The 21001-nt window shown below is 46.7% G+C and overlaps 1 protein-coding gene across 1 annotated transcript in view; it reads right to left on the bottom strand.

The window, feature by feature from the left end:
• LOC126547949 (phosrestin-2-like) overlaps nt 1-21001 on the bottom strand; it is a 519260-nt gene that overhangs the window by 282597 nt on the left and 215662 nt on the right. Inside the window, exon 3 of the mRNA XM_072289367.1 lies at nt 17433-17495. Coding sequence (XP_072145468.1) covers nt 17433-17495 — 63 coding nt within the window. The remainder of the gene's footprint in view (nt 1-17432; nt 17496-21001) is intronic.

Raw genomic sequence — 21001 nt, 5'->3', positions numbered from 1 at the left:
ACACGGACATAGTTTTTTCTTGTGTGTCATCACTGTGTCCCTGTCAGTGCGCTGCTTCACCAGCAAGGTATTATGTTCTTCCTCTTTGTCTTGCGCTACGTCGAACACGGCGTATGTCTCAATACGTCATATATGTATAAGAGAGACCGAAATGAAAAGCAGTATTTCACTAGTGTGATAGTAAAAAAAAATTCACCTACAATTACGATACTCCCTAATGCGAATTTTGAGCACAGCTGTTCAGGTGTTTTGAATTTGCGATATGTTGTGGAAAATAAAAATTCTATTCTCAAAAACAGGATCCTCTCGGCGGCGGCGCTGAGCCTCTGCTCAGGCAGCTCGTTTAGCAGCAACGGAAGATGAAGCATTTACACCGGTTGCGTCGCTCATTGTTCAGAAAATGTAAACACGGGAACGCGCGACTCGCGCGGAGCGTATTCTCTAGCGGCGATGGCGCAGGTGAAGTAGCGCATGTGCAGTGGGTCTGAAGCCCATGCCAGCGCTTTTTTTTTTTTCATATATGGCGTCGGTGGACGCCCTCGCCGCATGCCTTTTCGCCGCTGTTGAGCAGGTCTCGTGCGGCGCTCCGCTTTCCTTCTTTCTCTTTCGCGATACTCTCTTTCTCCGCTTGGCTCCTGATGCTTCCGCTGCATCCTTTACTCCGCTTTCCTCATCGCGTCTTTCACCCCCCGCTGCGCTCCGCGTACGCTTTCATCTTTCGCTATGCTCGTTCACTCGGTTACGCAGACGCCGACGCTCGCCACAGGAACGGGGGCCTAAGAGCTGCGCTCTAAAATAATAATTATAAGAGGGGTGGAGAGAGGGAGGAGCAGAGAGAGAGATACGGTTTTCATAAATGGTGCTCGGGATCAAGGATATAGAAATTTTCAGCTCTTGCCACTCAAGAGCTACGCGCTATGAGAACCTTCGCAACTTTTCTTCGCGTCAAAAACTGACGCCAGTAACCAGAAAGGGAATTCCGACTCGACGAAATTCCGAGCATCCCAAAAGATTGCTCCTTGTGCTTGCGCGCGTGCTTCGCTTGAAAGCTGCCTTCCTCAACACGTTCACCGGTCGGTTCCGGTGGCTTTCCTAATCTCGCCTAGTCCAGACAGCTAGGTCGCTTGTTTCCTGCAGTTACCGGCTTTTCTTTTTTTGGAACTTTCTTTGCTATCCCACTTTTAGACGGCTGGATGCGAACCATTTCTTTGCGAAGCACGTACCACAGCGCCAAATTAGTTTGAACCGGAGAGGAGTTTGTACGTTCTTTTTTATTCTTTCGTAGTGAGCTCATACTTTATTTATACTGCGAAGTTGCCGTGTAGGCGTTTGTAATTCTTGAAGTCAGCGTTGTTCTTGTCTTTCGATATCTTCCTTTTGGCATTCCTCTTTTCTCTTCTCAACAGAGAGAGGTGCTCTAACTGCGGTGTCATATAGAAGGTAAGAGATATACTTCAGATGCCTATAACACGTCTAAAGAAGCACTCAAGTTAGAAATTCGCGTGTACTTGTGGGTGCTACCTTGGGGAGCCAATGGCACTTAGGAAGTGCAAGATTAAAAGGCAAGATTGGGTCTACAGTCACGATTTGGTTTGGGCAAGTAGGCTTCGGGCGTATCTAGAATTGTACGTTGCCCTTAGATATTACACGTCAAAAGGCAACATGGGCACAAAAACCCTAAGACACACAGAAAGACACGAGAAGCTGTAATGTACGCATTCTTTCACCTGATGGTTGGTATTGCGAACAGTCAAATGCACCAATAAAAAAAGACGCTGCTAATAAATTTCAAGAAAAAATGCGGCGAAGTGCAACGACGAAACAGTCAAGAAACAACGTTCGTAATCCCGATAATCGTGCAAAGCGAAGGCCGCAATAGCGCGACAAATCAGAAAATCACACAAAGAGGGAATGCATGTATATACTATCGCGTTGCAGTGACGGTGAAGAACATAGTAGCCACAACTGCGAATCGTGTAACTAACTCTTTATTGGGCAAACATGTGTCCAGCAAAACAAGTAACACTCGGGCACAACTATAGCCGCGAGCTGACATAATCGAGTATCTTGCATTCTTTTAGGCCCGAGGGAGAGTTGCGTTAACCTGTGCGAGGCCGGACGCGCATATGCAGTGCACACTTTCTCAAACGTCTTCGAAACAACGGTAATGTGACAGTTGCCGCAGCACAGCGGCCGCAAGCTGACGCGCGCGGCAAAGGTGGAGGCGATACGTTTAATAGTAGCTCAGCCGTATGGGTTGGGATCTTTACGGTGTCTCCCACGATGTACTGTCTCCTCCTTCACTCACTTAATCGAGCTGCTCGAAGACATCGATCACGGAACGACGCCATCCGGTGCGAGGCCATTTTGTCTTCCCTTGTTTTCGCGCGCGTTGGGAGCCGCGGCGGAAAAGCGCTCACATCACCGAGGCAGCTGTCACCTCATCAACGGCGCTAACATGAAAAGATGTTGAAAGAATGCAAGGGTCGCGGTCCTGCCTGCGGTGAGCATGCACGCACAAAGTAATCGCCAGAACGTCCGAGTCTCCGAGGTAATCGAACGAAACCAGGCACGACGCAGACAGGTAGCCGCCGGCTATGCCGTTGCTCTCCGCGGTTCAAAAGCGTAGGGGGAGTCGCGCTGCGTACGAAGGCGCTTGCGTCCGCGCTGAGCGAGCCACGCGCTCCGGTGTTCCTGCAAGGTTTCGTTACCCCTGCTGAGCACAAGCTCTTCCAGAGAAGGAAATGCTCAGAGACCAGTGGCTTACAAGTTTTGGAAGCTAGTCTTCTTGTAATAGACATCCTGTAGAACGAGGAAGACGAAGTAAATAAAAGGTTGAACAAACTAATCCGTCAGTGCCTCATTTAGGAATGAACAAGAAATTCATGAATCAAGATAATTTAGCTATAAGAAACTGATCGGTATCTTCAGGCGGCATTTGAGAAAGCAGCATTAGCAAACTTCTGTCTTCAACACAGTAGAAGTTGAAATAAGAATTTGGATTGTTGAATTTTTGTTCGGTATTTTTAGCGTAAACTCCACAGAAAAACTCAATGAGAGTTGACGTACATGAATTAGAAGCTCTGTTTTGCGGAAACAGTGCTGAAATATTTGCAAGCAAATGCGTTGTGTGTAAGCATATAACTTAACTCCATTTTTTCCAGACCACAGCCCTAGCTCGGACAACTCCACCTCCCTCGAATCTGTCTCTTCTGTCCTCGGGTATGTGAAATGTGCTGTTTTTACTTTTTCAACCGGCATTTGTTACATATACCTTTTTATCATAAGTAATCCCAGATAACTGTTGCGACAAACGATTTGCTTTGTTAGGATTGTCACATGCAAAACAAGAAACCATGACCCTTGCTCTTGTGAAATTGTACGATGGTTTGCTATGTGTATGCGCCTATAGGACGTGCAGTTTTACTGTAGATACAAGATAGTCTGGTCTACAGTAGTGTTTCTGTCTATTATATCTCTTCCTATAGAAAAGTTGCTAATAAAAATGCGAAATGAAGCACATTTCTCTGCCTGTTCTTGTCCTGCCAAAACGCAATAGCCACGCGCTATGGCGTGCTGACTCACGTATCAGAACGGCAGATCGCAAAATTTTAGGAAACACGGATGCATGTGCTGCTGGAATTTCATCAATACAGGCACAAGCACAAACACAAAAAGAAACTGTTATTACATGAAGAAGGAGGCTGAAAATGGCAGCTGTTAGAACAAAGCAGACTGCAGCAGCAAACGCAACTTGTGCTCGTTTCCTTTTGCGTCTGCCGAGACAACCGCGCACTCGTCGAGCGCATGCTGACGACAAGCGAGATGGCCGTCTTCCCCTCGCTCGTCAGCAAAACCGCTGCCATAACAGCAGGCCTAATTGTCTTGTTTCTTTTTATTGCGAAGCAATACTACTTTAGGTCGCACTTCAGCCCGTTCCGTGGCGAGGCGGTGGTAGGCACCATTGACCTTTAGCGTGACCTCGCTGCGTGACGTCACACCACGTGACCTAGAGTGACGTCACACCAGCTGTGTAAAAACGGGGCCCCATCTCACGCCGTCGCGAGGCGAGGCGGTAGCCACCAACGGCGGCCTAACTCCTGCTCCTCTCACCAGGGGCGCTACGGTCGGTGTGACGTCACACCAGCTGTGTAAAAACGGGGCCCCATCTCACGCCGTCGCGAGGCGAGGCGGTAGCCACCAACGGCGGCCTAACTCCCACTTCTCTCACCAGGGGCGCTACTATTGCTTCGCAATCACCAGGCTTAACCAAGCTAAGCCACGGCCGCTTTTTTTTTTCTCAGAAGCATGGCCTACAAAGCACCACGAGAGAAATTGGCGTGCTCGCGACGCCATTCCCGTTTACCTAGGGGGTATACCAGCTGACATAGCCATGGTTTCACCTTTTGTTTTTTCCGGTTTCTTGAATCCGGCGCAGGTTGGACTTTCTTTTCACAACGTTTTTTTTTTCTATTCCCTGCACGCAGCTCTTCAAGTTATACCAACACGCATTCACTAACGCACGAACGTAGGTCGTGGGGGGAAACTCCCCGGTTTCGGTGGCAGAGGTAATTGGCTACATCTCTGTAATGGGCGAACTCAAAAATCCGTTTCCCTTTCATGCCCTCGTAGATCGTCGCGCGCACGCGCGCCGATCCAGGTGGCCTAGCCCTTCCCCCTTCCCAACTCCTCTCCAATCGCCCTCCCTCATTACTCCCCTCGCAACTCCCTCACCTTCGACTGTCTCCGCGCGCACGCCGTGCGGCCCCGCCGGCCCGGAGCCAGCTCAGCCCGCTGCATGACGTTTCATGTTTCGTTATCTGCTGTTATCGCGAAGCGTGCGCTGCTGTGCATTCACCGGCGTGGCTAGTTTCGTCAGTTTCGTGGTCCTCGGTAGCTGTGTGCTTGTGCTCCGCGATGTTTCACCCGTTTCTCGACTCGTACCGCTCGTGCATCGTGCAGTGGTGCACAAAATAGCTCAAAAACAAGTCCTGCAAGGTTGTTCTGGGTGCCTAAAGACAACAGGTGAGTGCTCAGACCCAAGGACATCAGAAGGCGCATGTACACGAACACAGCCCTGTCCATTTGTGTAATCCATGAGGCTCCGGACGTCGTTGCGCCTTGATTGTGCTACACTTGCCTCTTCCCTGTAGAGAAAGCTGACAAATAGATGTTCCTCCTCATTGTCACCTGGTCTGTGACTTGTGTTTTTCTGTGCCAAGTCTCATTCTGCAACTTCAGTAACTTGCCCAGCTTTCCATACCGCCTTCAGTGCTTGTTCTGTGTATCACGTTCTACAGACGTACTAACAGCTGAAAAATTACTGTTAGTGTTTGTGTACTATCTCAGTAACCCCCGATGGGAAAACCGCGCGAACAACCTTCATGTGTAGGCATGATGCGCTTTTTTTTTCTTCTGGAAAGCATGAGCATTGCAAGTGTCCTAGGTGCAGATTTTTGCAGTTCGTGTTTATTATACACAGGAGAGCCCAGTAGGTAAGACTTAGTGCCTTAAAGGGACACTAAAGGTTACTATTAAGTCAACGTGGACTGTTGAAATACCATCCCAGAAACATCGAAACGCTTGTTTCGTGCCAAGGAGAGACTTACTTTAAGAGAAAATGCGTTCTGAAGCGTCCGCGTACCTCTAGCGCAGTTCAAATCGCCCGCCCTCCGATCGAGGAGTACTGATATCATGGTCTCATAGTGACGTTGCGCCATCGGTGAGTAGAACGGCGTCCGCAGACGGCGCTACGGCTTTTCTGCGCAAAACGCAAACGTGCGGCCAGAAACAGAGCCAAGACAGAGCCGACAGCAGAGCGAAAGCGGGAGTGAGGTGGCTAGCGGAAGGAGAAACGCGCGAAAGCTGGTGCTTCATTCTATGACGCAAACTTCGACGTTCGTCGCAATGGACCCTGACAACGACAGATTGGCTCGCGATGCTGGGCTAAACTTCAGCGATTTGAGCACTGACGAGCGCGACCTGCTGCCCAGGGCTCGCGCAGCCGGCGTCGTTGCGTTCTACGACGGCGGCCTCGACACCGGCTCTCCGGAGCGGGTAAGCAACGAGGGCTTCCCACGGCATCACATGGACGTGGCATTCTCGCTGCTTGCTCCAAATGAAAGTTTCGCGAGCCAGCAGAACCCGCACAGCACGATGCGATAACGAAGCTACTGAAACTCCAAAGCGTGCGTGGCGCAGAGTAGAGCGCGCAGAGTCGAGCGAGAACGAAACCTTTCGACCACCCATACTACTGAAGGGTAACGTCAAAATGTTATTTTTTCTTAGAATCGAATAGACGTAGACAAGTAGCATTTTCTTCCTTATAATCGAATGAAATGATATTTTTAATACGAGTAGTTGAGTATTAGTAACACAAATTATGAGGAGTGCTTTCGTCATCGGGCTAGTACCGGAATGTCGCTGGGGGGTCTCAAATCGTGTCATGCATTTACCTCAATTTCTCGGTTACTAAAGCTCTGTTCGCGATTATATTGACGCCTTAGACATTCTAGAACATTGCTCTACCACTTTAACTTGACTTTCTGGTAACCTTTAGTGCCCCTTAAAGTGACGTAATTTTATTGCTAAGCATTGCATTCGGGTCGAAAGAAAAGTCGTGTTGTTGGCTTATTTTACCTGGTCTTTGATTGAGGAATAAGCCTTTCTGCAAATGTGTTCTATGTGCTGCTGCAAAAGCCGACTACCTTCTGTTCCCCTTGCCACCGTTACTGAAGTTGTGGCCAAGTGCAAAGTAATGTGATAATGTGTGTTTCAGTTTTTAGTACAATGTTATTTTTTTTCTGCCATGTTTATTCAGTTTGTTCAGCAGTAATCAACATGTCACGCATTTCTTATACTATCGTGCAGATTTATAAGTAAGCTCTTTCTTTTGGTATGGCTCTCAATCAAACAATGTTAGCAATTTATTCTATTTTTAAGGTATTTTGAGTGTTTAGGTATTTTAGGTATTTTGAGTATTTTCAGTTTTTGCCATTACCAGCGAGTTTTCCCTTTCTATAGTTGTCATGACTATGTCATACATGTCGTCCGGTTTTGTGCAATATCTTAGTGCATATATCAGAAGCTCATCTACATTTCGGTCTTGAGGACGTTATATAAAAATCTTGTTTTTTTTTATGTGTGTGTACATGAAACGGTCTTCGCGTTTTCTAGCGCTTTCTTTTGTTATTTCACCGTCTGTGAACTTTTGTGTTTAGTACTCTTGTATATGTCATGCACCTTTCACCTTTGCTCATTTTTTGAGCGTGAATCACACCACATTATAAGAAAAATCTGTTTTCGGAAACGAAGTCAATAAAGCGAGACCAAAAGATCTGTTGTGTTGGAAGTGGAATGTTTTTTATGCTGGTATAATATAAGTATGGGCACGACTGCGTGCTTGCCAACGCATAGCCCACGGCGCATCACGCGCCAGCTCGCAAGCAACGCAGCGCGCGCATTGCTTGCGAGCTGGCGCGTGGCGCGCCGTAACAGAGCACTATAAAAAAAAAACGCGCCGGTTACGGGTAAAAAAAAAAAAGAGAGCGGCGAGCGCGGCATGGGGGAAAGGAGAAAGGAAGTGGAGCGGGTCGGCATAATAAAAACAAAAAGGAAAGAGAAACGTTTGGGAGAGGAGGTGCGGCGCGGCTGCTGTTGCTATGACAACGTAAACAATCGTGTGCGCCGCCATTTTGCTTCTGCGTCGCCCATTGGTTAGGGCCGTAACTGAAGGGGGCCTTGGCGCTAGCGTCGAAACAGCGTCTGCTCGAAAACGGCCAATGGGAGCCATACACAGTGTCCCCCCCTGCGTAGGTCTCTTGCTTTCGCGTCTAGCCGCGCTTTATTTCTTCGTTAGCGTTCCGCCACGTGCAGCTAGCGTCGAAGAGTGAAGCCAAAAGCGGCCCCTCCATCGCCAACATCGAGGCTGAGTGCGCGACCTATAGGCACGAGCCAGGACGTCGGCAGTTGCATAGAGTTAGTAGAACAACTCTAGAGGAAAAACTGGGCCGGAAAAGTGGGAACACTCGTGCCTTATTTGCCACCGAAGCCCCGAAGTGCTCTGGCATATACCTTCACATGTAAGTGAACGAATGTATCTCCTTGTTGAGAATATCACGCGAGTAGGCAGCTCTTGTGGTGCATCACAATCGTTTGAGAAGCGTCACAGTAGAGCATCTTTCTACATGCGGAGCGGTGTTTTTATTTGCAGGTTTCCCTTCAGTAGGAAATTGCTGGACAGGCGGACCAGCGCACCGGAATTGTACTGGCGAAGCCACAAGCACCTCAAAGAATCTGTTTAATTGTTGCACTTTGAACAATCACGCTTCTACAAAGGCCACAGCAGAAAAACAGCCTGATGCCGAGTATTTCTGTGCCACGAAGTAATCAAGAGGCGAGTGCCTAATGCGGATGAAATCGAGTGCATCGAGACTTAGAACGACAGAAAGCTGAGCTAGTTGGTAAGGATTCATTATGCAAAATAGAGGTGAGGCGTGCAGACAGGACACAAGAGTAGAGAAGTGGGCGGCGCTCGTGTTGTTTGCTTGTAAATGCTCTACTCTTGTGTCCTGTCTGCACGCCTCACCTCCGTTTTGCATAACGAGTGCATCAACCCACATATTAATAGCGTAGGCGTTTTATTAACTGTGCAATATTTTCAACACTTCTTGCATGCCATTTCATGTGGAATATCTTTTCTGGTCACAAATTTGTGCAGCGAATCTATTTGCATGATCGACTCCGGGCCTGTGGGACCGTTCACTTGCACTTGATGCTGAGTCTTTTACATGTATCCATAAACTGCAGATATGCACATCAGAACCCTGCGAGCATTTTCAAAATTCAATTATTTTAGACAACAGGCACATATGCTATACTGACGTAATCTCAAATACCACTAAGCAGCTGGGACACATTTTTGTTGACCATACTCCCAGGTAAAATAAGTAGATCATGTGTACAGCTCCAGCTCATTTTCCTTAAATCAGTGTGTACAAGGGGTATGCAAAAATAATTTTTTTTATCGCACACCGATTATTTTGCTGTATAAGCAAGAGACCCATCACATTAGAGTAACGTATCATGTACATCACACTAATATGTTCTCTAATTTACCAAGTGAGATGAGTTACTCTTATGGCTCATTCAGCCATATCGCACTGCAAGCTGCATTCATCAATCTTCAATTGGATTTTGCAAATGCTTAATGAAACATGTTTCCCTTTTATGCAGATATGCAATGGCAAGCCCTTCCGTGTGTTCCAAAGGTAAAATTTAAGCTCTAAATTAAAGAAGACATTTTTAGTTAGAAAAAGCAAAAATGGTGAATGCAGAGTATCAGAAGCCCAAGGTGCAGAAATTATGAGAAGGGTCGAATGATTTCAAGGAAAGAGTCGTATGTGAAAATGCAAGATTCTTTAGTGGAGGTCAAGCAAGTCAATATAGGTAGAATACTCTGCAAAATTATGCGAGTGAGGGGATGTCAAACAATGGGTCAGGAAATGCGTTGTTTTTCTGCAAAACAAAAGCTGATTGCCATTACATAAGTCACTTTAGCATCATGAGACTGCTGCTTGATAAATTCAGAAATAAACCAAAACACAAGACACGCAAAAATAAAAAAAAACAATTTAATGATGCTCTCTCCACACTGGGATAAATAAAAACAAACACATCACATCTAATGTGGACATATCAGACGCCTTGTGAAACACTAAAGGAAAAAATTCAGTTTTGAGCTATGGCACCTGCCACATAGATGTGGGGGGCGTTGCACTAATAGTGATAGTTACCATTGCATTTAGAAATTGAAAGCATTCATGCAGACAAGGATGATTCTTTACATTTTTGGCTACCCCTTCAAATGCCTCCACCAAGTGTTACAATGCTGCACGCAGCCATACTAAGGATCTCGCAGCAACACCTGGAGGTAAAAAGCAGAAGCAGTCAAAGTGCTGGTGTGTACTGGACACTATGTTTGAAAATTTTAGGCAAGAAGATTGCAAGAAGCAGACATAACAACTGCATTTATTTCCATAATTCTCCATTTGAATGGCCTTTTCTTTTTGCTTAGACAATGCCTACGCCTAGCCACAGCAGCTCCCTCATACAGACTCCGCAAGCCATGAGGTCGTGGTAAGGTAAGAGGCAAGCAATAGCACTGGTATCGACATTCATCTAATTTCTTTCTTTTTCTTTTTTTTTTAGGCAGCCAGCACACCCCGAACAGCCACCTTGACTGTGGGTGTGTCACCCTAGTCGCCAAGGAAACATTTGAGGGAAAGCGACAGGCAATGTGAACAGCCACTTCTCCTTGTGGCTACCGGATGACTCCTTCTCTCGGATGACTCCTACGCCTCGCCACGCCAGCACACTTGTGCACAAAGATGCTGCGGAGGCACGTGCAGGTCAGAGGCAAGAAGCAGTGGCACTGGCGTCGACATTCACCCACTTTCTTTTTCTTACACTGAGGCAGCCAGCACACCTCGAACAGCCACCTTGACTGCGGGTGTGTCAGTAGATTCCCGTTGTACATATGCTCATAATAAACTTCAGTAAACTTGAACTTGATATTAACTTGAAGGCAAATGGGACATTGATGCATTGTTTTTTTGAACATTTATTGTACACATACAATATATGTTATACTTTGCAGTGCAACAGAGCATATTTTGAAGCGTCCCCCTATATTTTGCACCTTTAATTACATATGTGTTGTATGGCCCTCAATGCAGTCCATGTTGTAGCAGCTGCTTTGTCTGTGTATCGCACATTGGCTTAAGCTCGTGACATCCACATACTTCTCTCACATATACAAAATAAAGTTCTATGTAGTCCTCAGTGTTACAACAAAAAATGAAAGTAAACAATTCGATCGTGGAATTGTGTTTATTACAGTGATTCCTACGGCAGTTACTGACAAGTTGACAACTTGAACTGGTCAATCCGTCCATAGCCTCCTCTATTTTTCAAAAATGAAGGAGGCTATGATCCGTCATGGCAAGCAATTGTATTTATACATAAAAAAGGGGGGGGGGAGTATGTGTGTGTGTGTTTGTAGTGGGGGTATAGGATTAGGGCGGTACGAAAAAATGTACCAACACCGTCCTCTAGACCCATTCCGTTAAGGTACCGTAACAAAGCGTATTATGCATAAAGTTCATACAACCAACTCTGATATTACTACACACGCCAGGCGACGCGAGCTACATTTGCCATGACGCATTCGCGACTGCACCGGATGCCCTCCATATTATTCTCGTTAATCGTGCTCACTGCACCGATGCACCGAGGCAAAAGAAAGATCATGGGCGCAGGTGCCTTTAATGTATCTCGACCTTGCGAGGCACTGCTGCGCGTGCCAGGTGACGGTGTCCTTGCTGGTAGTGGAGGTCCAACGCCAACGATCATTATCTTATGGCCCGTAAAGTATGTAGATGCATACTTTAGAAATGTGATTGCATTACAAGTCCATTGCACGCTGTTACGATCCGCCTGCAGGGGTCCAACGTAGGTTGGGTCCTCGGCGGCCCCAACCTACGTACCGTACTGCTTCGAGCTTTGATCCCCCCACTGTCCCTTGGGTGCCCTGGAGTTCCTGCGCCGCCTGCTTTATTATAATCTCAGGTGCTCTCCTGAGACTTCCGTTTGTCGGTTATATGTGCCCTACAGCTGGATCAGTACTTATAATAATAAAAAAAATCCGATCTATCGTCGCGACGATAGATAGCGAAAGTGGCTTTTGCAACATACCGCGCCCGTGCGACGAGAATTAAGGAACGCCATCGAGGAATCTGACCACAGCTTCGAGCTCGTAACCTCGTCGAGTGACACTCCTGCAACAGGCGTGACCGCCGATGAAAACCGCATACCGCCGGAAACTTCAACAGGGTCATCCCTCGGTTGCATAACTGCCACCTGTACGGCCAACATGGACCACACCCACACCGTCCCGCAACATAGAATAAAGAACCAACTTAAGCCCAAACACACGGCTGCACTCACACATCACGACACTACAAGCGAGACGCCATGCTGCTACGCTTCTACGGTTGCCGGATTAAAACTAACTACTGTCACCAAGTCTAGCATGCGTCTCAGGAGCTGGCAACCACGGCGCGTAGCAACATGGCGGCGCTCTTGCGGTTCCCGATTTCAATGCATGGGCCCTATGGGTAGCTTGTCCTCTAGAGTCAGTATAGTAACTCTATGGGCAGTTGGGACGAGCAACAAGAAACGATCGCTAAGCCACGGAGATGACCTCATCGGGTCGCATCGAATAGCAACACTCCCTGGAACGTTATCATTAATGCCTGATGAGCTATACGTTGTGCCTTTGATCCTGCAGCTGATGCGTCATTTTTGTTCTCGTCTGCTACGTTTCTCTTCACAGTGGTTGCTGTCCACGTGCCACTCGATAGCGAGTGCGTCGTTAATAATTTACGGCTTGCACGTGATGTTATGACTGCCATGTTTGAGTTCCATTCATAGTTCCTGGAGACATTCTAGAGATGAGCGGACTGGATAAATTCACCAGTTTTTACTGCAATATGCTTTACATTAGGGAAAACAACTGTTATAACGCCTTTCGAAGCTACCTTTTTTCTGGAAAGGATGAACATATGACGCGAGTGCGTTCCACGAAGGATGCCCTGCTATAAGCTCAGAAACAGATCGAAGAAGCCGTCTCATTGTAGCGCATTCCTGGTTCCATGGGTATACGGAGTACTCAAACCGAACAAAGGCGACATGACAATGAGATCTCGTAGGGTGAAACATTTAGGCACCACCCAATGGTCGAAGTAAACGGCAGGAAGGCGTGGTCAACAACGGATGATGTATTTTTCGTGTACTCTTAGAAATGTCGAGCGATGGTCAATGCACCAAAACCCAAGAAATTGGGGGAGTATCCTGTATTTAATTTTCTGCACGACAAGCATCAGAACGGTGCACAATGCAGGTGCTTCTCTTAACACTGCTACATTCCAGAATAAAAGGGACCCGGTGGACCGACACCATTGACTCGGCTCGGATTTATTTACTTTGCTTACGCCGGAGTCGTCGTGCTTTCGGTGTCGTCTATCTTATCCAGACACCGCGAATGATATAGATAACAAAAAAAAACACACAAAAGAAGAACCGGAGGACCGACCTTTGTAACTCTGCGCTACCTAGGGTAATAGACTCTCAGAGGTTTCCCAGTACTTGATTAACCGACTACAAAGGCGAACAAAGAGAGCACGTCCCTGTAATCAAATTTCAGAGCGCGCTCGGGAATAGCCGGCGATGCAATAAACGTTGCGCTTAGCGCGCAAGTAATTGATTCAGAATCGCCAAAGTTATGCATGACGACAGTGCTGGACGTCATTAGACCGCAGCCGTGGCAGGCTGTGCTAAATGCATCGCAGTTGTGGATAAAAGCCAGTCGGGGAAGCTAATCAATGCTTCTTCCATCTACCTCGTCCCTATATACGCCCTCATTGCCCTTCCACATACATATTTCTTTTTCTGTCCCTTTTTTTATTCTATATTTCAGTTCTTTTGTCACCCCAAGCAGCTATGGCAAATTAACATTTCGGTGATGCTTCTTTCGCCTATAGGTGGGAACGCAGCGTGGGTGGCCATTGAACAATTGGTAAAAAGGAAAGGGCACGCAAAATTCGGAGTACGCGACTGATAAACGGCCTAGCGTAGCCACCCTATAGAAGCAACATTGAATATTCAGGAGGAGCGCGCAGAGAAACTAACCTCGCCGCTCGTAGGACGCTTTTTTTTTTTTTTGGCGATGCGCACCACAAGAGCAGTATAAGCGAAGGAGCAGCTGGTTCGTTGAAATCCAACGCGCCGCTATCTGGTCAAGTGAGGCGGCCGCTGGGAGATGGCTGAGAAGGGGAGTGTACACGATGGTATGTTCGCATGGCACCGGATATATACGCATATACGCTTTTCTAGGTCTGCAGTTCGCACGGCATTCCGTTTTCTCGGCACATCGTGAATGTGCGAGGTCGAAGAGGACATTCTTGAAGAGAAAAAGGAAGATGGGACGCGTACGCTGAACCAAAACGTAATCGCTTTCGAAAACACGCAAGAAGCTACAGAATGCTCATAGGTGTAGAATATTTCCTGTTCGTGGCACAAGGACTACTGTCAGCACCATATTCGCGTGCCAGAGTTTTCTTTTTATCATGTCAAGAACAAGCAACGCAGTAACAATCTACGCATAATCAGTGCATGAGTAATGCGCGGTGTATGAGCGGCGAGTAATGAGCGGAGCATGAGTTAACGGCGCATGAGTGGAACAAATTAGCTGTTCGACATGACTGTTTAGCCACCAATGTTCCTTCACCGAAATAATGCTTCCTGCACCGATGTCTTTCGAAAGAGTTTTTAGAAATGGTTCAATCATATTGTCTGAGTTGGCTTAACGGTAGAAAATTGAAGCACCTATGAGTATTACCAGAGTAGTGGAGTGGCAACACTGTAATTGGAATTATTCTGGAATAATTCCACATTTTGAAGCACCCGGAATGGAATGGGAATATGATGATGGCACTAGTCGGGCATATGGAATGGGATGGAGTGAGAACCCGAGGTTCCGCATAGGAGTTGGAATGGAATAGGCATTAATACGGGAGCGCTAAATGTTGGTTTTAAGCGAGCCTACAAAAACGGTAAGTTTGCCAATTACGAGAAACTAGACTTTGCACAATTTATTCGCTTCTCAATTTTTATTCAATAGCGGCTCTCTAAGTATCTACCTATCGGTGGCTGCTTGTGCAGCGGTAATTATAAACAACATAATATTTTACATAATCTGCACTTTTGAAGACCCCAAAACTTTTCTGCTTTACAAGGTTGAAGCGCATTTAAAGACAGCAACTTTTGATTGAGAAGAATGATTCGAGTTAGCAAGAGCATCACGAGCTATGACAGAAGGGAGGTCACAAACGACGTTGCAGATGGTTGAACTTTGCGCTAGTCCACGGAGATTTGGAAGGAGCGCCATATATTTTAGCACAATGTCGAATGTATCCGGACGGCGCGGTAAGAGGCTTATAGGTTAGTCATCAAAGTAACAGAATAATCTTCCTGGATGAATGGCAGGCACAACGGCGTCATATTTTTTTTTGTACATTGCTTTACTCTAATAAATGAGCTTCAGAAGGAGGACAGATTTTTTGAAATGATGAATTTTACCTAAAGGCGAGACTTGCTTGTATCGCAACGTGCGATGTGGGCGTGAACCACGTAACACGTGTGCAGCTAAAATGAAGATAATTTCAGTAGTCACGAGCACCTAGCTGTAGTCTGTAGCATTTGCAAAATCAGCACACCGTGCTGTCGGAAATTGGCGTAATGTTTGACTTTGAAAAAAAAAAGCAGGCTAAATTATAAATTGAAGAAAGATTCCGCAGAATCCATGTCAAGATGACTGCCGACGCTAATGCACTTCGCATTGAAGTGATATAGCGACTCAAGGTATTACCACCCTCGAAACACCTGATGTATTAGGCGTCAACTGCAGCGGCACTCCTCTTTCGGGCTTCCCTATGAACACTCTGCGCCATCTAGCGATGCGGCCTCAAAGCCTGCGCGTGTTCTTAGAAATGCATGTATCGCCGGCGCAACCGCTGAGAAACGCATCATGCGGCAGCCGGGCTCATCTCTCGCGCTTTTTCTGGACACGCTCCGCCATTAGTGGTGCTGCCGAAAAGCCCGCACGTGGCCTCCGATACGATATGTGTGGCGCGCCGGTGCGTACAAACTCTGAGAATTGTTCCCTTCCAGGGCGCACATCGAGTGGCGCACACTCAGTGACACAAGTTGTAGAGAGGTTCATATATCGAAAGGAACTTAGTTGTTTGTCTCTGCAAGTGCCACAGAAATCAAGGAATTCATTCAACTATACTGCGGGCACCTGCAGTGTCCAAGCAGGACAGATCACATGGTGCAATAACAAAGCATTCTTCAAATGCAGATATATTTCGATAAAATCTGTCGATGTATTAGGGAAGAAAAGCTCAAACAGCTTCGTCCTAGCAAGATACGGGCTTACAACTACAACTTTAGTGTGCTTTTGGCGTGACGAATATTTTCGCGGAAGGAGCACGTACTTGTGTGGTGACAGGCCAATTTGTCGTTGTGGAGCAGATAGAAAAAAACCTTAATCAATTGTCATCTGTCGCCAAGCATGGAGCGGCTCCAGCTGTAGCCGCTGCAGCATCTTGCACACGGAGGACGTGGTGCGATAATCGCATAAGATAAATCAAGTCGCGTTTCCCAATGAAACTCATAGACTTGCAAAATGCTATGACTCAAATATAATATATTACAGCACGCTACAAACGAAGTAATATTCAGTAGTAAACATTGTGGCCCGGTGACATCCAGCCGCGTCCAGTTTGCATACAGTTATTTAACAAACAAACAAACAAACAAACAAACAAAACAGAGGTGGCCGGAGAAGCAACGTCGGGAACAAGCCCAGGCTGCAGCGCATAGTTCCAAGGCTGTCAATAAGCAACAATTTTATCCCTTTAAGCACACTAACCGCGATATATATGGTTATAAATATAAAAAAGCCTGTATATATTATATATATAAAAAAGCCTCGCGGCGTGACAACATTTATGCGCTTCTTAATATTAGAGGAGCTGCACCATGAAAAATGCCAAAGACTCTCCTATCAATCTGAGGTTGATCAACAGAACAAGAAGCACAATGCAGAGCACGCATCAAATGAAACCATATTACAAGGAAAACAATATTTTCATTACAGTAACCCTGGAAGCGTTAAAATGCGAACGTGGTGCCATGTCCTTTACATAATCTCGTGCCCACTCGCGATGTAATTCAGACTGTGTTACCGACCGCGAGCCATCCGGCGTTAATAACGAGGTATGAAATTTCGGGGCTTCGCCCAACAATTCGGTCTAGCGGCACAATCTAATCACTCTCGCATTGCGCGTCAGCTGAACTCAACGCCACATATGTAGTGGGAAAGAGAAAGTCAGGAACTGGAAGGAATAGAAACCAGAATTAAGCGCAAGCAGGAAGCGAGCGCGAATAGGAAGTTTGAGCTGAGGGACGCGTCGAAGACGTTGTGTGGGCTGTTTTGCTGTGCTCCGATGCAAGCGCATCTCCTCCACCGCACTCGCAGCTCTAGAGTATACGCGAGGTGCGTGCCTGGAAGTCATTTTTGTAACATTCGTTTCTTCTTTTCTTCTGTGAGTTTTCTCTCTCGTTCTTTCTTTCAGGAAGACCATCTTGTCAGTAAAACCCTGCAAAGATTATTCATGCGTTCCGCGTTCCTTTTTCTGACTGTTTAAAACAATTTTTTTTTTGTGCCAGTGCATTTTGATTCACCTCGCATTGTAAATTCCGCTGGCATTAACAGAATACCGAACTCGGTTATAGTCAATGCAGTTCACCTGTATCCGTGAATGCGTTCAATGCCGCTTGCTCCGGGTTGCACATGCTCCTCGGTCTGCTTCCTGCATTAACGAAAATCAGATGAACACCTTGAGAAAGCGCCCGCATACAACATCGGCATTGAAGGTGCATGTCGACTACGCGGCCGCGTATATTTTATTTTTCGTCTTGTACGGTTTCTGTTCAGTGTAAGGAAGCGCGTTGGTTCTCTGTGATGGAGCTACTTTTGTTAATGATAAGCGTGGTCGAAAGTGCGCTGTCACCGCTTGCGTCACAAACTGGGCGGGGATCACAAAGTCGGCTCTTCATCAACGGGCCGAAACGTTCGGTTCGCGGGCGGTTAGCATTTCAAGCCGACTCGAACCGAATCTTCAATTGGTTTCAACTATGCACCAAAACGCAAAGCATCGTATACATTCCTGCCGTGGGATGTCTGTACAGCTGCCAAACGAGTGAACAAACTATACTCATTATGAGTATGGCCGCGCAAAAGACGACGAGGAAGTAAAGAGGACGGGCTTACTTTTGCTGTCTTGTCCTCGTCGCGTTTTGAGCCGCCGTACTCATAGTGAAACATTGCCTCTCTGCCTTTTTTCCTCTTTCTATTTCCCTTTCCTCCACCCCTAGTGTAGGGTAGCAAACAGGATGCTCTTCTGGTTGACCTCCCTGCCTTTCCTATGTTTGTTTTCTGTCTCTCTCTTGCCAACTAGCCCGGTTGTTTGGTTTGTTGAACAAACCTATTGTCACTTTGCGACGACCACCAGACTGGGGCTTTTACTCATCCGGGGAGCTATGGAGGGCGTAAGAGCGCGAAAATTTCCGCACACTGGCACATTTTTCTAAGTCTGCAAAATCTCGCGTTTTCTGTCTTCTGCCGCTCGCCATCTACACTCGGCATCCACGGGACGCCGTACAGTCTACCATATACCCATGTAGGGAACGTCCAACTTCCAGAACCGCTGGAATTCAAACCAGATGGAAGTATTAACTGGCCCACCGTCGATATGCCGTATTTACTCGAATACAGGTGGACCTGTCTTTTTCGAAATTGTCACCTAAAATGAGATATCGACCTACATTCGAGACCAAAGAACCTCGACCTACATTCGTGAAAAAAAGCTAACAAAAGTAGCGAGCTCACTGAGTTCCTAAGCCGTACCCATCGTAGAGCAATTTTAGAGATTATCCAGACTGGAAATAAGAAATGCTGCTTATCCAATGCACTCGACGGCATCGAGGAAAACGTCGTTTGGGGGGCCGAGGACACCGGCGAAGCATCCGACGAGGATGTCTCTGACAGTTCCGATTTGCATGCAGCTTATGGCAGCGACTAGCGAGATTTAGTAGCCGAGCTTCGGTAAATAAAAGTGAGTCATGTTCAAAGTTTTTAGCTCTTCTAAAAAGATATCAGTCAACATATGTCCGAGTTTTATTTATTTATTCATTATTATTTTCTTTCTCTTATCGGCGAGTTCAATAGTTAGGGGTCGACCTATGTTTGTCATAGACACATTTACGAGGAAATACGGTAAGCAAGATAGGTTTACAGTATTGGTGAAAGAATTAAAAATTGAGGGAAGAGATTAATAGTACCGGAACAGTTGCAGGCATTCTTACGATCGGCCTGCAAGGGTACTGCTCTGCAAAGCTATCTCAGCCCGCTGCAGGTGCTTCGATCGACCCGCGGTGGTGGCGCCCTTCAGAGAACCGGCGAAGACGACAGCGCTAACCGTCCATGAACTTCCTTTGGAGAATTGGAGACCACGGCAGCGTTAATCTACCATGCGCCTTCTACCATGCAGCAGTTTGTCGGCTGCTAGAGCGTGCTTGAGCTCGAGGAGCAGTGTGCTCGTGTGCTGTATGCTTCGTCTTGCGTGCTCCATTTGGGAGTCACGCTGGACGGTCGAATGTGTCTCTTGTTTTAATGTAAATATGTAAATAAATTCTGTACCCCTAGTCCCAACGAAGAGCCAGGTCCTCCTTGCGATCACAACCTGACAGCATATGTACAATAAAAAGGTAGAGGTCTTAGATCAAGAAGAGATTGACAAAATACCAGGCTGCTATGCATGTATACAATACTGATTAGCTCACGCAGCCTAGGTGACTATTTGTCGTCGTGATGTTTCGAAGAGGATGCTAATAGAAATCATCATGGCATATGGCACGTGGACATCTCCAGACTGCACGCATGGAGGCTCCATAGTCGCCCCCATTGCACTTGCACCGCGTTTGCGAGCGCTGACATTAGGTCTCAGAGGACTGACATTTACACACGACGCCGCGCGAGTACGTTGCTTAATCGTTCGTAGGTCTAAGTGGTGTTCTTTTCTCTATGAGGAAGTAGCAATTGTAATGGTCTTGCAGTAAGCAGGCGTGTGTGAATGCTGTATTTTAACTTTGGCATACCTGAAAAACCGAAGTTGCAAGGAAATTGTATAAAAAGTTTGACACAATCCTTACTTTCATAAAAAAATATATACGAACATCTTTTGTACATTTGCGTTTCTGCACGTTTGTAAACTGCGTGCTATATAGCGTAACGGGCGAAACGTGCAGTGTGTAACTTCACAAAGGTGCCAGTGAGGTATGGTGGCTGTGCGTTTAGTTCTTCGGCTTTCACAATGCAGAAATGGGGTTGGCCGATGCAGATAACGAGCTCATACAGAACGGGTCAGGGGCTCTATTCTGGACATTCCGCCATTTTCCTCGAGACATGACGTGGGCGCGACGTGTACAAAATGGCGCGGATGGCCCCGTTTTGCTGTCGTAACGTGACACAAACTTGACGTTTTGCCTAAGCAACTGAAATGAAGGCACTGAACCTAACGTTCTCGATAAATCAAAACAGTTTTCCTCCTCAGTAAAAACAAAGCAGCTAGCTCAAAGCGGACGATTATTCCATCAAAAACCTTCTCGCTTCCGTCGTCTGCTGCGTACAAGCCGTCGTCTGCTTCATTAGCTAGTATGCGTGTCCCCAGGAAACGGAACAAGTCATCACGTATTCGCAACATCGCGCTTGTTTTCTACCTTGAGACAACTTGATCTCGATTAAGTCATTGATCTTGATTACAATATGAGCACATCAGTGAAAAGTGCAAAAAGTCGCACAATGTTTGTAATATTCAACCAATATTATTACAAATAAACAAGTTCTTTTAAAAAAATTATGGCCCAAAACACAAATGTCAAAACCACCCGAGAGTGATGCAAATACTATGAGCACGCGTTATGAACAAAAGACTTTCATGGCGCCAAACGACGGGGAAAATGTGGCTATACGCATTCCGCTCGGCCGCCATTGCATATGGCTGCTCATTAGCATAATTCGCGCGGCTTGCTGCACCACAAATTGTGGCGGAAAATCTCTGCAATTGTGGCCCAGCGCAACGTCACGCAACGTCAAAGTGGCGTTTACGAAACGGCCCTTCCTGTGACACTGCCCACGGCATATTCCTTCAGCCAATCAGCAAGCTGACATGGCGCCTATCTTGGATCGCCACCACATATTCGTGAAATTGCAGATGCATTGCACTGGCTTCTCTGTACGCTACCGCTCACTTTCTTT

The sequence above is a fragment of the Dermacentor andersoni genome, chromosome 1 (assembly GCF_023375885.2).
Source record: "Dermacentor andersoni chromosome 1, qqDerAnde1_hic_scaffold, whole genome shotgun sequence".
Classification (NCBI taxonomy): domain Eukaryota; kingdom Metazoa; phylum Arthropoda; class Arachnida; order Ixodida; family Ixodidae; genus Dermacentor; species Dermacentor andersoni.
The sequence above is the reverse complement of the archived record's forward strand: the minus strand, read 5'-3'. Positions and strand labels throughout refer to the sequence as shown.